Source organism: Lissotriton vulgaris, chromosome 4_1 (genome assembly GCF_964263255.1).
Source record: "Lissotriton vulgaris chromosome 4_1, aLisVul1.2, whole genome shotgun sequence".
NCBI lineage: Eukaryota > Metazoa > Chordata > Amphibia > Caudata > Salamandridae > Lissotriton > Lissotriton vulgaris.
In genome coordinates this window covers 2,023,403,936-2,023,418,869 of record NC_141691.1, presented here as the reverse complement: position 1 = coordinate 2,023,418,869, position 14,934 = coordinate 2,023,403,936, and the positions used below count along the sequence as shown (strand labels likewise).

Here is a 14,934-nt window from a genome sequence, read left to right as displayed (position 1 = left end):
TCTACAATGCTAGATATGCAATAGATGAAATGCCAAATGAGAACGATACCAAGCGCATACAATGTAACTTATACAGCAATTAAAAAGCGGAATAGAAACGATACCAAGCGCTATAAACTGCGCAATGCGCTGTGTCAGGGCAGGCAGGCAGCAGGTCACAGGACAGGCAGGCAGCGGGGAGAGAAGCGTCCGATGTGCCAGCAGAGTGCAGGGTGAGCGACCGCAATGGATCGAGGGAAATTTTTCTCTGGCCGCTGCTGGGTGGAGATTGGATGGGTGACTGGTCACAGAAGAAGTCGTTGTGGTTCCGGATGGCTTTAAATAGTTGGGTGTCTTCCTCTCGGCATCCCAATCTGTGGTGTGGACTAAGAACCTCGCCCCCCTGTGGACGTAGGTGAGCGACCAGACATGGGTATGGTCTTATATACCCTTGTCTCTTTTTGGCAGGTCAGCTGTTTTTTAAAAGGGTTCTCAGCCCTGCCTTCTTTACCAGCTGCAGAATCACCCCTACGCAATCAAACAGATGTGGTTTCGTCAACTGAATGCTATTCTTGCGTAATTTCTCTGGGGAGGTGATGCATTGCAACTTGCGCTGAGGACCTGCTTTCAATCTACATAGACCGGTGGGGTGGCCACTCCGGACGTTCATGCGTACTACCTGGTCTCGCACCTTCTGGTCCTTAATCAATGGTGGTATGGGGATCGTGGTGACCCGGCAAATGCCGTGGAACGCTGGCTGCTGAGAGAAACCGCCTAACACATTGCCTTTATTCTGTGGCACTGTTGAAAGAACTACCGCCTGCCACGTCACCGTATTCAGAACCTGGATATCCACGCTCTGCCAGATGGGCTGGTAGGGAAGGCTCACCAGGGAAACTGGCACGGCTGTTTGTCTGGCTTTTGGAGCTGGGGGGCCATTGGAATGGACACAGTGGGGATGGTTATGAGTGGCTGTACTCTCAAGCCCTTCCTTGATAATCAAGCGGAGTATGACAGGCCTCCCAAACAATTCTACCGCTATTCACAATGTAGGCATGCCTTCACCCCCTATATATCTAACCTCACAGAACTACCCAAATTTAATCTGGTTGAGGCCAAGGTCTTTATGGGAGAGTTGAGGACCATAAGATCACCAAAATCTACCTTACCATCGTTAACAATACACCTACCACCCTGCATAGATCCAGAGAGGAGTGGCAGCAAGATTTGGGTCCCTTAGAAGAGGAAGACTAGGCGGAGGCTCTGGAGTCCCTGCACAGAGCAGTTATCGCAGCCCGCTTGTGCCTTATCCAATTTAAATATCTTCATAGAGCTTACTTTACAAGACATACATAATGGAGTATGGAGCTAATTGCACCTTCGCATTGTTTGTGATATGGATCATTGAAGGGTACCTTCCTACACACTGTGTGGTCCTTCCCTACCCTGTTGAGGTTCTGGAGGGGGGTGCTTACATGTTTTTGAAGTGAGGAGATGTCCTCTGAAATATTATAAGATCTGGAAGCGGTGGGGCGATTATAGAGGTTTATATTTGGAACCCCCGCCTGACATCACAGACATGTTGTTATGAATCCAGTGCGATGGAATATGTGTTATATAGGGCCTACAAATATCTGTCTTTGAAGCGAGGGGATGTCCTTAGAAACATTATAAGATCTGGAAGCGGTGGGCCGAATATAGAGGTTTATATTTGGAACCCCCTCCCCCGCCTGACATCACGGACATGTTGTTAGGAATCCAGTGCGATGGAATATGTGTTATACACCTCCTAACTGTGATTATAAATGGCACAGCCTTTCCGTATGTATGCAACAAATCTCTCTATCTGGTTGAAGCAATGTGGCGCAGTTCTTTGTTCTCTTGTTATTATTTTCCTTCTGAATTATTTTTTTGTGTGACTATTTTCATGCTCACGCTAAAAATGTTGATGTCCATCTTTTTAACTACATACAAGTATTGTGGGTGCCATGTGAGGCATTCCTATTGCTCTGGCTGCCGGCAATAAAATTCTGTTGGGAAAAAAAGAGTCTTATCTGCATATTCCTGCGCATTTATAGAAGCACAAACGTTTTCTTTACTGTAATGACCATATACACGACTTACAAGATGGGCGGGTAAGTAACCAAATGACATAAAGCAGTGAATTGGAGATGCTTTAAACACTGAATTCAGACTCAACATTCAAACAATGGCACAATTAAAGGGCAGCGTAGGAAAATGGGGTTCTGTTGCAATACACCCACTTTTTGCCTTGTATCTGATTCAACTTTGACTGTGTGTGCAGTGGACCCCTTCGAACCAGGCCCCAGTGCCCGTGTTGTTTTCCCTAAACTGTACCACTGTTTCTCCAATTGACACACCTCTGCCTCACATATAAGTCCCTTGTAAAAGGTACCAAAAGTACCAAGGGAATTGTGACCAGAGTGGTCTTGAAGGGCTGCAGCATGTATTAGGCCAACCTAAGAGACCCCTCACCTAACCCACAATTGGCCTGCACAGGTTGGATCATTTCTGTTGCCACTATTATAGCCTTTTTGTAGTGTGCCCGAGCCTGATGTAGAATAGGTCACAAGCTTCCTCCCTGGTGCTTGCAGGATCTCCTTCATTAACCGGTGAATGGGGGGGCTCAATGGGCGGTGGCCCTCTATCTCGCATCAATGCACTTTAGTGTGGTGGAGAAGAAGGTCTTTCACTCACTCACATTTAGCCAGGAATAGTAATCCAAAAGGGAAACCAAGTTTCTGTAATCTCTGTTTGGCAAGAAAGAAGGATGCTCTTTGTTGTTGGACAGTGGCAGTACAGTTCACGACAAGGAAGACCTGGATGATATCCAGTTGAAAGGGGCCATGAGTTCATGTCTGCCGTAGGAGAAAGTCTTGGGCCCTGCAATGAAGGAGTCATGTAAACAAACGGTGTGGTGGGCCTGAGGTTCTTGGGGATGTGAGGTACTCTGTGAGCTCGTTCTAGGGCATAGTGTTTAGACATGCCCTCCAGAGCCACCACATCTTGCAACCAGTCCTCCAAAAATAATATCACAAAGGAGCCTTTTATTCGGTCTGGAAGCCCCACCATTTTAATATTGTTTTATCTGTGCTTCCCCTCATGGTTCTCTATAGGGCCTCTAAGTTTTTGACCCTGTCCTTTAGGGAACTTAAGTCTCTGGTGTGAGCTGTGGTGGCTGGGCCTAGCCCAAGTAGGCCTTTCTCTACACAGTAGATATGTTCTGCAAATTTCTGTTGATCTTCCCGGAAAAGCCCCTGGTGTAAGCCCACTTAAATAATTATACCCATAGACCAAAAGTGATCGCAACCCCCATTCTTTAGGGTACATCTGATGTGAATTTATGTCCCATGTGGAATATAATGAGATGCTACATGCTCTGCAGTGATGGGCTTAAATTAAAATTGAAAAGAGCAGAGTACTTACTAGTTTTGGTACCTTGGCCCTTTTTCTTATTAGACTCTAGAGAGAGAAAACAAAAAGGTAAACAGTCATATTTGCATATTCCAGCTTATTTATTGAAGCACAATCATTTCCTTAACTGTAACCACTATACACTAGACCTTTCAAGATGGGTAGGCAATTAACCAAATGATTCAAGAGAAGAACAGGCAGTGGTATTCTCGAAAAGGGAAACAACCACACATCCAATGTATCACTATCTCAAGGTATCAATACTCTGCGTGACAAATATAATGTTGCTATATTGGCAACCAGGTGCTAGATCAGCTTTAAAACACCTGATACCTAGAGGTGTCGTCTGCACATTAAACCTGTAACATGCATATAACAAAACATGAAAGAATGAAGCTATTACAGCACAACCATTAAACAAAGTTGAATTAACCAAAAACAATATTGGTCATGGGTCAAAGTAATCAAACATTGCAGTTTTTAATCCCTTGTACAACGAGGGCAATGGGAAAACACCAGAGAGTTCAATTAATCCAATCAGATCATCAAAACGAGTTTTCTTATGAACTTTATTGAAGTACAAAAAGATAAAAAATTCCCAGCACACGATTAGCCGACACATGTTTTTCATCTGGTACACAGACTTTTTCAAGGCAATAATGGGAATATTGGCGAAATGTCTTGTATATACAATCGGTCACAGCAGTGTATTTGTTAGGAGAGGCAGCAATAGATGAGTGCCACTACCAGTCACCGTAGCCATGATACACTTAGAGGACCTTGTACAAATGTTTCTTTCGAATATGGGTGCCTTCAATTTCTCCTTTTGTTTTGATATTTTCTAATATTCTCCATTTCATGTTCTCTGGTTTGTGGTGGAGATCTAAATAATGTTTGACTAAGGCGCATTAACTTTCCCCATGCGTCTGACATTGATGGCACGTGAAGTCTCTCCAACATATCCCAATCCAATTGGGCACACAATCAGATACACAACATTCTGTGCTTTACAATTGCACATTTGTTGTGCCTGAATTGGATAGCCATTCAATAAAAAGGTTTCTCCTTCCATTAAGGCATCACAGGATTTACAAGAGCGACATTTAAACGTCCCTTTCACTGGATTACTGTCGTCAATAGTTTTCTGAGTGAAAGTATTCACCTTTGTGAATCAGGAATGTACTATTGTATCTTTGATATTTTTATTGCGTTTATATGCAAAAAGAGGCTTCGGTAAAAGGAGATTCTTGAGTAGGATGACTATTTAAAATGTGCCAACGAGAATTTATTATTTGTTTCACAATGCTATTCAATGTAGAAAGTTTGGTGACACAAACAAGTTGGTTTGATTTCTCTTTTGTGGTACCTGTCAGGAGATGATCCCTATCATAATATCTCACTCTTTTATAGGACTCACGTACCAGCCGGTGCGGATATCCTCTAGCTAAAAATTTATTTTTCATAGAGGTTGCTTGAAAATCAAAATCTGTTAAATTGGTACAGTTTCTTCTCAATCTTAAAAACTGTGAAACGGGTATACTTTACTTTTGTGTCTGTGGATGATACCTGTTGAAATGCAGTAATGTATTCCTCGCTGCAGGTTTTACAAAAAGATCAACCTCTAGCATTCCTGTATTGTGTCTAATCAGAATGTCCTGAAATTTAACTTTCTCTGTACTTGAATGAGCTGTAAATTTAAGGTTTGGATCTGCTAGGGTTAACCAAGATAACATTTCTCCGCGCTCATGTTCCTCATTGGTCCAGATAAAGAAGATATCATCAATATATCTGGACTAATGGAAAATGGACTCCAAGAATAGGGCGATCTTATTAAAAATAAACGTAGTCTCAAAAAGGGCCATATATATGTACGCTATTGAGGGTGCCACAGATGCCCCCATACTCACGCCCTTAATTTGTTTAAAAAGGCTATGTCCAAATTCGGATATATTTTCATTCAGCACTATGCCTAAGCTTTCTAAAATAAATACAGGGGGACCTGGAACCTCAAATTCTTGCAAGAACCATTTTACTGCTTCCAAAGCTTCTCTTTGCGGAATATTGCTATACAATGATTCTATGTCACAGGCCCTGGGAACCTGATTGGCAAGGACCCAGGGCACATCAAGTAAGGTTGCATCAGATGTCAGGAAAAACGTGGGGGTAACCATGCAAAAAGGGAGACTTTCCTACAGTAAGTTTACTACTTCTCGTTATTCACAAAGGTAAACTTAGACCAAAAGTCTAACTTTACTACTTTTTGGAACTCAGACAGGTAAGTTGTCACTAGTCAAGTTAGACGTTTACTACTTTTCGGTACTCACAAATGTAAGTTACTACTAGTAAAGTTAGACTTTTGGTCTACGTTTACCTTTGTGAAGATCAATAAGCAGTATAGTTAGACTTTTCTTCTATTTTTACCTTTGTGAATACTGGAAAGCAGTAAACTTCCACAAAAGTGTAAGTTTATCTTTGTGAATCAGGCCTTGTGTGTTTAGGTGCAGCTAAACTTGAAGAGTGAATAGAGAGTCCAGATAACACTATTTTCCTCCATAGGATAACATTGACTGTATTTCTTGGATAAGTTTCTAAGGGCTAGATGTAGGCAATCCAAAATTACTGATTCTAAAGTACCGAATTTTACTGTTTCGGTATTTTAGAATCGGTATTTCGGATGTAGGTAAAAATACGGTAATTTTTACAGATTCTGTAAAATTCGGTATCTGTCATTCGGAATTTACCGAATCAGTATTTACTGATTCGGTATTTACCAATTCGGTATTTCCCATTCATTCCTATGGGCCTTTTGGTAAATTCTGAATCGGAAAGGGAAGAAAGTGAAACCTATGAGCCAGCTAATCAGGTGCTACCACCCACCCCCTCCCAACCAGGAAGTTGCCAAATCCAGGCAGCTGGAAGTAATTAGAAGCTTCTGGAGAGGGAGAGCAAGCAGAGCAAAGTCACTGAGTCACAGGAAAATTTTGTTTGTTCTTTTAAACTTTGAAAATGGCAAGCAGCAGTGAAAAAGAACAACCAGAGAGAAAGAGAAAAATCTAATTTAGCACCATGGAGCTGAAGGTCCTTGTGGAGGAGGTGGTGAAAGAACACCAGAAATTGTTTGGAAAGCAGTCCCTGAGTGTGGCTGAATCTTCAAAAAGAAAGATTTGGCTGGAAATACAAACAATGGTGAATGCTGTTGGAGTGACTCCAAGGGACATAGACGACCTGAAAAAGAGGTGGTATGACCTCAGGAGCATAACCAAGAAGAAAATAGCAGAGCTCCACAAAGAGGCAAACAAAACTGGAGGAGGGCGAAACCATGCACCTCCCCTGACTGAGCTGGAGGAGTTGGTGGGGTCCACCATTGAACCAGAGAGCGTCTGTGGACTGGGAGATGCAGACAGCTCAGCCAGAGCTGCCGCCAGAAAAGGTAAGACGCATGCACAACAATCACCCCCACCCCATCACCTTCCCTTTTAACTATGTGGCAAAGTTTACCCCACTGTAGTAGAGGTAGTATTAGACAGGAGCAATGCATCATGGGACATGTAGTATTTGAAAGACCTACCATGTCATACTGCACAGCAATGTTGAAGTTAGGCTAAACATATCAGTCATAATGAGGCTAAGGCAATATGCACAGTGTTTGATTAAAAAAAAAATTGTATAAGCAGTGAGACAGCAGCACAGAGCTAATGTACGCTTTTATGTCCACAGGCGATACATCTCGCAGGCGTACCAGGGAGAAGGAAGGCACAGCACCACACAGGGATGACAGCCTGGAGGCAGGCTCAAGTGCAGAGAATGTCACAGAGGAGACTGGTGCACGAAAACCACTGCCACCATCCCAAGACCTTGAAATGTCTCCAAATCCGCAGACGTCCCCAGAACGTTCAGGATCCCCTCTGCTACTGTCCTCACCTGAACTGCCTGCATCACTGCCGTAAACAACACCTGCACCTTAAAAGAGCAGGAGGCATGCAGTAGCTCCACTGGTAGAAATGGAGACTTCAGCAGGTGTAATGGAGGGTGAAGACACTCAAACCTTGGCTGGGGAAGGAAGCACTGCCACACAGCAGTCCAGTGCAGAGGTTGGCCGTATAGGTATCAGACGCCGCAGGCCCAGAGATATCAGAGCTGCACAACATGTGGAGGGTCCCAATGTCTTCCGTGGGCTGGAGGGTAGCATGGTTAAGATCCAAAGAATGCAGGGGAAGGCCATCTAGTCAGGTGAGGACCCTGAATACAAAAATGGAAAACATAGGGAAGGGCATCAGTGCACTGGTGGAGGAGAATAAAGACATGGCATCAGGTATGAGGGAGATGGCTGCAGGGATGCCGGAGATGGCCACAGGTGTGCGGGACATGACACAATCAGTGTAGCTCCTGTGCAGTAAACTGGACCAGGACAGGTTAGCAAGGCGCAAGGACAGACAACATGCACAGCAACAAACTAAGGCAATGAACCGCCTGGCCACAGCCACTTCCCTTCTATGCAGACGATACATCAACATGCAAGAGGGACTAACACACAGCAGCAATGAGGTGTCTAGGGGCCTAGCAAGGGTGACCAGTGCTGTAGAGGTGTGCTTAATACACAGACAGCACAAACTGCTGCTCTGTATGTACCAGAAAGTGAGGAAAGCACCAGTTGGAGCAGCATGACAAGCCCCCTTGTAGTTGAGACACGAAGGAGCAGCAGGTGCCATGGTGAGCCAACACCCCAAACACCCAGTGAGGACAGCCAGCCACTTTCATCTGGCACTGGTAGGCATGCCCGGAAATGACTCATAGAGCCCACTCTCCATGAACTTAAATGGGGAAATGAGACAGGACTACCATTATTGCATGGATGACATTTGTGTTGCACATTTGTGCTTTTGAGTACCTGCGTAGTGCCAAATATTAAACTACGTTGGGTGCATATTCCACCTGTCTGTGTGTCTTTACTTACTCAAAAAAAGTTCAGTGTGATCTCTGCCCGTCTCTGTCTGCCATCGGTTGGTAGCGCAACTCCTGCTGTGTTTGGTTCAGGCAGTGCATGGTCATCATTGTGGTCCTCAAAATCGCTCAAATCCACCTATGTGCCCCTCTTTGTAGCAAGGTTGTGTAACATTGCGCAAGTTGCAATCATCTTACAGCATATTATTGGTGAGTACTGCCGTGCTCCTCCACTTTTGTGCAGGCAGCAGAACCTGCTTTTTAACAGGCCAAAGGTGCGCTCCACAACGTTCCTGGTGGATTTGTGTGCCACATTGTATCGTCTCTGGCTGCGGGTTGAAGGGTTGAGGTAGGGTGTCAGGATGAATGAGCGGACGACATATGCACTGTCCCCTATGTGTAAATAAGAAAACCATTACTCACATGCACACATACACATACATCTGCTATACCTATCAGGGTGTGTTACAGTGTTTTACCTAGCAAGTATCCTTTGCCAAATTCCCCTGCTGTCAGGCGTGTGTAGATCCCACTGTTCTGAAAAATGCAGGAGTCGTGGGTACTTCCTGGGAACTTGGCCACAATGTCTGTGATTATGTTGTTGACATTGTGAGAAGTTGGCCTGATATATAATGTTCACTATTCTAGTGAACACTTTGTATCAGTCCAAACGACCCTTATGGTGATTGGTTGTAAGTCAACCTTATAGACCAGCTATCCTAGTAGCATGGATACGAGCAGTCTTCGGGCTAAACTCTAGAGGGCGTGTTAAGCCAGTTGTTATACCATCACATATACCCCTTGAACACCAAGTGAAAGGACACCACACAAGTGTTATGAAAATAAACAGTGTATTTATTTAGATCACAACAGTCCTGTACTCTTTATGAGGACAGGGTACTAAGCACACAACAAAACTCTTACGAAAATACTTTAAGTTGCACAATTTACACAAATGCCCGAGGGGCACGAAAAACCATATACGATGAAAGTGGAATGCGAAATTACTAGCAGGTAAGTACTGTACTAATAGGCTTTGGAATCGCTAGGACTACGTTACTGAACCTTCAGATTACTAGTAGGAGGCCCAGGGGACTCGGGTGCAGAGTGTGCACTCTCACGCGGGATGCGGGACAAAGTTTATGGAGGCTAGTAAAAGCAAAGTTAGTGTTCTCGGGCGAACCCGACTAGGTAGGCTGAAAACGAAAGTGGATCTGGACCCTTGGATAGTGAGGCTATGCTGGGGCACCGAAATGCCGAAGTTACCTAGCCCAGGGTCTGCAGCTGCATAGGTCTGAAAAGACGTCGGGAATCCTCGTTGACGAACCAGGAGCCTGAAGAAAGAAGTTGCTGGCAGGCAACCAGTGAAGATTGTTCGAAGTGATCCAAGCCTGGATCGAAGATGGATGACACCTGAAAGCAGAGGGGACCAAGTTCTTAATCACTAGCCAGTGATTGTGTGGGCACCAGGATGGCACCGGGCGAAGTCACCTCGACCAGGTGAGTGGGCGACGCTGGGCTCTGCAGTCTCATGGACCAGGAGGCGTTGTCGGCGACCAGGATGGAGGTGCGAGCTGTCCCACAATGGTTGATGCTGTCGACATCGCTGGACCCAGGATTGGGGCAACAAGTCATGGCAAATTCAAGCCCACGCGGTGGACCTAAAATGGCGTCTGGAGTGGACCAGGAGGGTCCGGGGTGCTCCTCTTTTGGAAGGGAGCAAGGGCCAGTCTGGAGCAACCAGACCAGCAGAGTTGTCGTCGTTGATCGTCGTCGAGAATGCCACAAGCCAGCGGGCTAGTAGCCAGACAACGCGGTGAGCAGCCAAAAAGCAGAAGGGCCCCACACAGATCGTGGAGATGCTGGGGGGCTGGACTTTGGTGCTGGAGCTGCTCAGGGTCGGGGCTTCTCGGACCCCAAAGCACTCACCAGAGGATCCCTCGGCGGTCGTGCTGGATAGAAGTCGTGCAGTTCTGATGATGGCCGGTCCCTCGAGGTCTCGTCGCACCTACGGTTCTCAGCTTAGCTGTAGAGGTAGGTAGAGGTCAGAGGTGCCAGGGAAGCCGGGTCTCGTCGTGCTGGTCGGTCAGATTCCTGAGGAAGGACGTGCAGCAAACCGCAGAGTTCTTACATGGTGCCTGCGGATGCAGGGTGACTACTCCTTAGCCACAAGGGAGAAATCTTGAGAAGAAGTCGAGAGTTCCTTTCGTAGAAAGTAGTTTCTTTATTCAAAGATGATCTAATTTGGAAGGGTCCCCGCTCCTGCCTTTATCCTAAAGAAAGGGGTGGGTACGCGACTAGGTCCTGCCCTAGGGGTGGGACCAGGAAGGGGGGTTGTTACACCCCTCTCCCATGCCGGACTTTCCCCAGGCCTGGGCTGGTGTGCCCCTGGAACTGGTTCTAGCTGGCAGATGCGTAGTGAGCACCGGGGTGCCACTTGCAGTCACCTTCCTGTAAAGCCCTGCCTACCCAGGATACACAAAACCCTGTCTGGGATGGTGCTAGCACCCCCCCTGACAGGAAACCCTTTGTCCAAGCTCTCCTCGCTGGAAGGACTCCCAGCAGCAGGAGGTCAGACTCGTGTCTGTGGTGGCAGCATCCATTTTGTGGAGCTGAGGCTTGAGTTAACTTTAACCGGGGTTCATAGTTACATACATGTCGTATCCCTCTAGAAGGGTGGAATGCTAACCCCGTCGCCAGAATTGGCGAGGGGTTAGTATTCCAATTCGTATGACACCTTACTCGACATGTTTTGATAAAGCGATACCAAAGATAGCATTTAACCGCGAGGATTATAATGCACTTAAGAGTATATGGTATGCGTTATCATGGAACAGCTATTCGGACTTGGTTCCGCAAGCTGCAAACAGGCTCAGCTCATGCCAGAGCACCATCTCACACGATTCCAAGCACTCTGCCTTCAGGATTGTCAAGGCCTGCCATAGGAGTGACTGATAGGAATCTGTGTGTCCATTTTTAGGGTTAGATATAGGTATACTATATCTAAAGCAAAGGGTGATTACAACACCTTGCCCCAGCTTTCGTGCAGCCAGTTGTGTCAGATTTAGATGGCCATCCAGGGGTGGCATAATACATGCTTCAGCCCCTGGTAGGCCCTGGGTACACCTATGGCCTGAGTTACAGGGTCTGATAAGGTGGCCCAGTACCAATTGGTAAATGCACCTAAGGTACACGTTGTAATTTAGTGAGAGAACAGCTAGGCTGTGGGTCTGATTATCATGCCCACAGCCAGAGAAAGTCGGAAACCAGTGAAACAAAAGCAAAAAATCTGGGTGATCATAGGATTGCAGACCCTACTCTCCTACAGACATCACAGATTACTTGTACATTGATGGAGTGGGTTGACTTCCTGTTTCTCTATATGTACTCTGTGGCTGCAGGTGGGCATATAGGGATGTGGGTGCCATCAATACAGCGGATCACATGTGCGAAATGTGCAATTTGATAAAAATCAGTCTTGGTCTGCAGCAGTTCCGCATGTGTGTCAGGGAAGCAGATGTAATGATGCATCCTCTGCATCATGGCCTCTAGGAACTTCCTGAAGAAACGGGACAGGCAGATCTGGGACACCCCACCTGCCACAGCAATGACCCCCTGGTAACTCCCAGATGCAAGCAGGTGTAGGCTACAGAGCACCTGCACATGGGGTGGGATGGCATGCACCCTTGGGGTTGGGTGCTCCAATAGTGAGTGCAGGTCCCTGACCAAGTCCAGGATGGTTTGGGGGTGTAATCTGTACCTTTGTAATATCTCTGGCTCAGTTAGTTGGAACAGCGTAATCCTCTGCCTGTAGTCTTGCTCCTCCCTCATCCAGACCCTCTCTCCTGCTGCCTGTAGCCTTAGTCGCTTTGCTATCACGTAGATTGCCGCCATTCTGGTCACAATGTTGCATTTTGGGTCCCTTTTTATAGCCTGCACCTGGTTACCACCTGCTTTCAATCCATGGTAAATACCGACTCTTAAATACCGAATTTCATGAAATTCGGTATTTTAGAAGTTTGCTACATCTCAAACTCATTTTTTTCATTTATTATTTACCGATTCGGCAAATTCCGATTAGGTAAATACTGAATCGGTAAATTCCGATTCGGTAATTTCCGATTCGGTAAATTACCGACTCGTATTTACAGAATCGGTCTTTTTTGGGCCCCTACATCTTAATATCCAAATACCGGTCGGTAACGGACGAAATTCTGTATTTTCTGCCGTTTCCGACCGGTATTTGGCTACCTACACCTGGCCCTAAGTGTGGAGTTTGAAAACCTAAAGAAATTCTTTAAAATTGAACTATTTTACCTAAACGATTTTAATTACCTGTTTACAGGGAAATGTCGCAGAGTAGTATTCAGGTATACTAATCTGAGTAAGAAATGTAATCTAAAAAGTAACTTACCTGGTATTTTACTGAAAAGCCCATTCAAGTCTATGTACTGTATTTACAAAGTATTGCATTTCTCTGCAACCATACTGTAAATCAAAACAAAGTGCATATGCAATTACAATTCAAACTCTTTACAAACTGCATTACTACTATAAACTATTTATTGCTTACCTGTGCCAGGCTTGCTTAGTTATGGGAAATAAAATAACTAAAAGAATATTTTCATACAAAAACAAGTGGTCTTAAGTTTAGCCTTTAGGTGTGTGAATTTGTTCGCTGACTGACTGTGTACAACAAATGCTTAACACTGTCCTCTGATACTGCCGTACTGCTCGACCACACTACCACAAATAGAGAGTGAGGTGCTATCTAACTTTACCTCTGCCTACCATTGGGGTTCCAATGGACTCTGTGCACATTATATCTCCCTTTGGCATGGTATATACAGGGCCAGGTTCCAACAGGGACTTGAAAAGAGAAGTCTGATCACGGAGACGAAGAAAGACAGATGTGGCTGAGTGGTAGTCTTGACTTGAAGAGTGCTCAAGTCAGATCCATTCTGGGCTAAAGAAAGGATGAACAAGAGGACCACAGAAAGGGGGGCAAAGAGGGGATCCACAGCCTTTGCTGTGCACCAGGCCTCAAATTGTTCCATCTACAGATGTATACCGTTTTAGTGAAGGAATACATGGCTGACATTACAGACTTCGGGAGGAAGGTCGAAAGATGTCAACTGTTGCCGCTCAATCTGCACACAAGGAGGTGGAGATTGGACAGGTTCGCGTGGAGGACAGTCCTGAGCTGCTGTGACAGAAGTTCCTCCCGAAGAGGAGCTCTGATCGGAGGATCGAATGCCATGCTAAAGAGCTCGGGGTACCAGACTCTTTGTGCCCAGTCCGGAGCCACAAGAATGACTTGGGCCCGGTCGCGCCTGATCTTCTTCAGCAATCTGGGTAGAAGAGGTACAGGCGGAAAGGCATACAGGAGGCCACAATTCCACATGCGTTGAAAAGCATAGCTGAGCGAGTGCTGCCTTGGAAATTACATTGCGCTGAACTGCTGACACTGAGCATTCTCCTTGGTGGTGAACAGATCTGACGTAGGCTCTCCACACTGCTGAATGAGACCTTGCACCACCTCCGAGTGAAGATGCCATTCGTGATCAGCCGTGCACCAACAGCTGAGTTCGTCCATCCTGGCGTTCAGAGAACCTGCCAGGTGTTGAACAATCAGGGAAAAGCCCTGATGTTCCAGCCATATTCAAAGGCGAAGAGAGTCTTGACATAGGGTCCACGACCCCACCCTGCCCTGTTTGTTTTAGTACCACATAGCAGTGGTGTTGTCTGTGAACACCTGCACTACTCTTTCTTTGACAGAAGGAAGAAATGCCTTCGGTGTAAGACGGATCGCCCAGAGCTCCAATAGGTTGAGACCGGACTCCGCCGGAGACCAGAGACCTCTGATCTCTGCCTCTCCCAGGAGACTACCCCATCTCAGGAGTGATGCATCAGTTATGACTGTCAACTCTGGTTTGGGAAGGGAGAGGGATTTGCGGCTGACCCAATTGTGGTTCTTGAGCCACCACTGCAATTGACGTGCAGTTCCCTCCAAGATCTGGACAACGTTAGAAAGATTTCCCAGATGCTGTGTCCACTAAAACTTCAGGTCCCACTACAGTGCCCGCATATGCCACCAGGCATGACATACCAGCAGGATGCAAGTGACCATGAGTTCCAGCAGCCTCAGAGTCAATCTCACTGGAATCCGGGATAGAGGCTGAAACATCCGTATCATAACCCGAATATCCCAGACACAAAGCTTGAGAGGATAAGCCTGAAGCTGAGCTATATCCAGAACTGCTCTGATGAAAAGGAGCTTCTGAGAGGGAGTCAGGTGTGACTTCGGCACATTGATGGTGAACCCCAGCGAGTGCAGTTGGACCACCGTAGTCTGGAGATACGCAACAACAGCCTGGGGCGCGAACACCTCCAACAGCAAGTCATCGAGATAGAGGAAGACTGTATCCCCTGATCAGCACAGAGGAGCTGCGACCACCGCAATCACTTTTGTGAACACCTGAGAGGTGATGGTAAGGCCAAAGAGGAGCATGGTCAACTGAAAATGTTTGTGGCCTACAGTGAACTACTGTTGGCTACCTACACCTGGCCCTAAGTGTG

At 46.1% G+C, this 14,934-nt stretch overlaps 1 protein-coding gene across 1 annotated transcript in view; it reads right to left on the bottom strand.

The window, feature by feature from the left end:
* Positions 1-14,934, bottom strand: part of LOC147724906 (uncharacterized) — a 1,184,129-nt gene that overhangs the window by 783,117 nt on the left and 386,078 nt on the right. Inside the window, exon 9 of the mRNA XM_086918126.1 lies at positions 3,427-3,462. Within this exon, the coding sequence (XP_086774252.1) occupies positions 3,427-3,462 (36 nt within the window). The remainder of the gene's footprint in view (positions 1-3,426; positions 3,463-14,934) is intronic.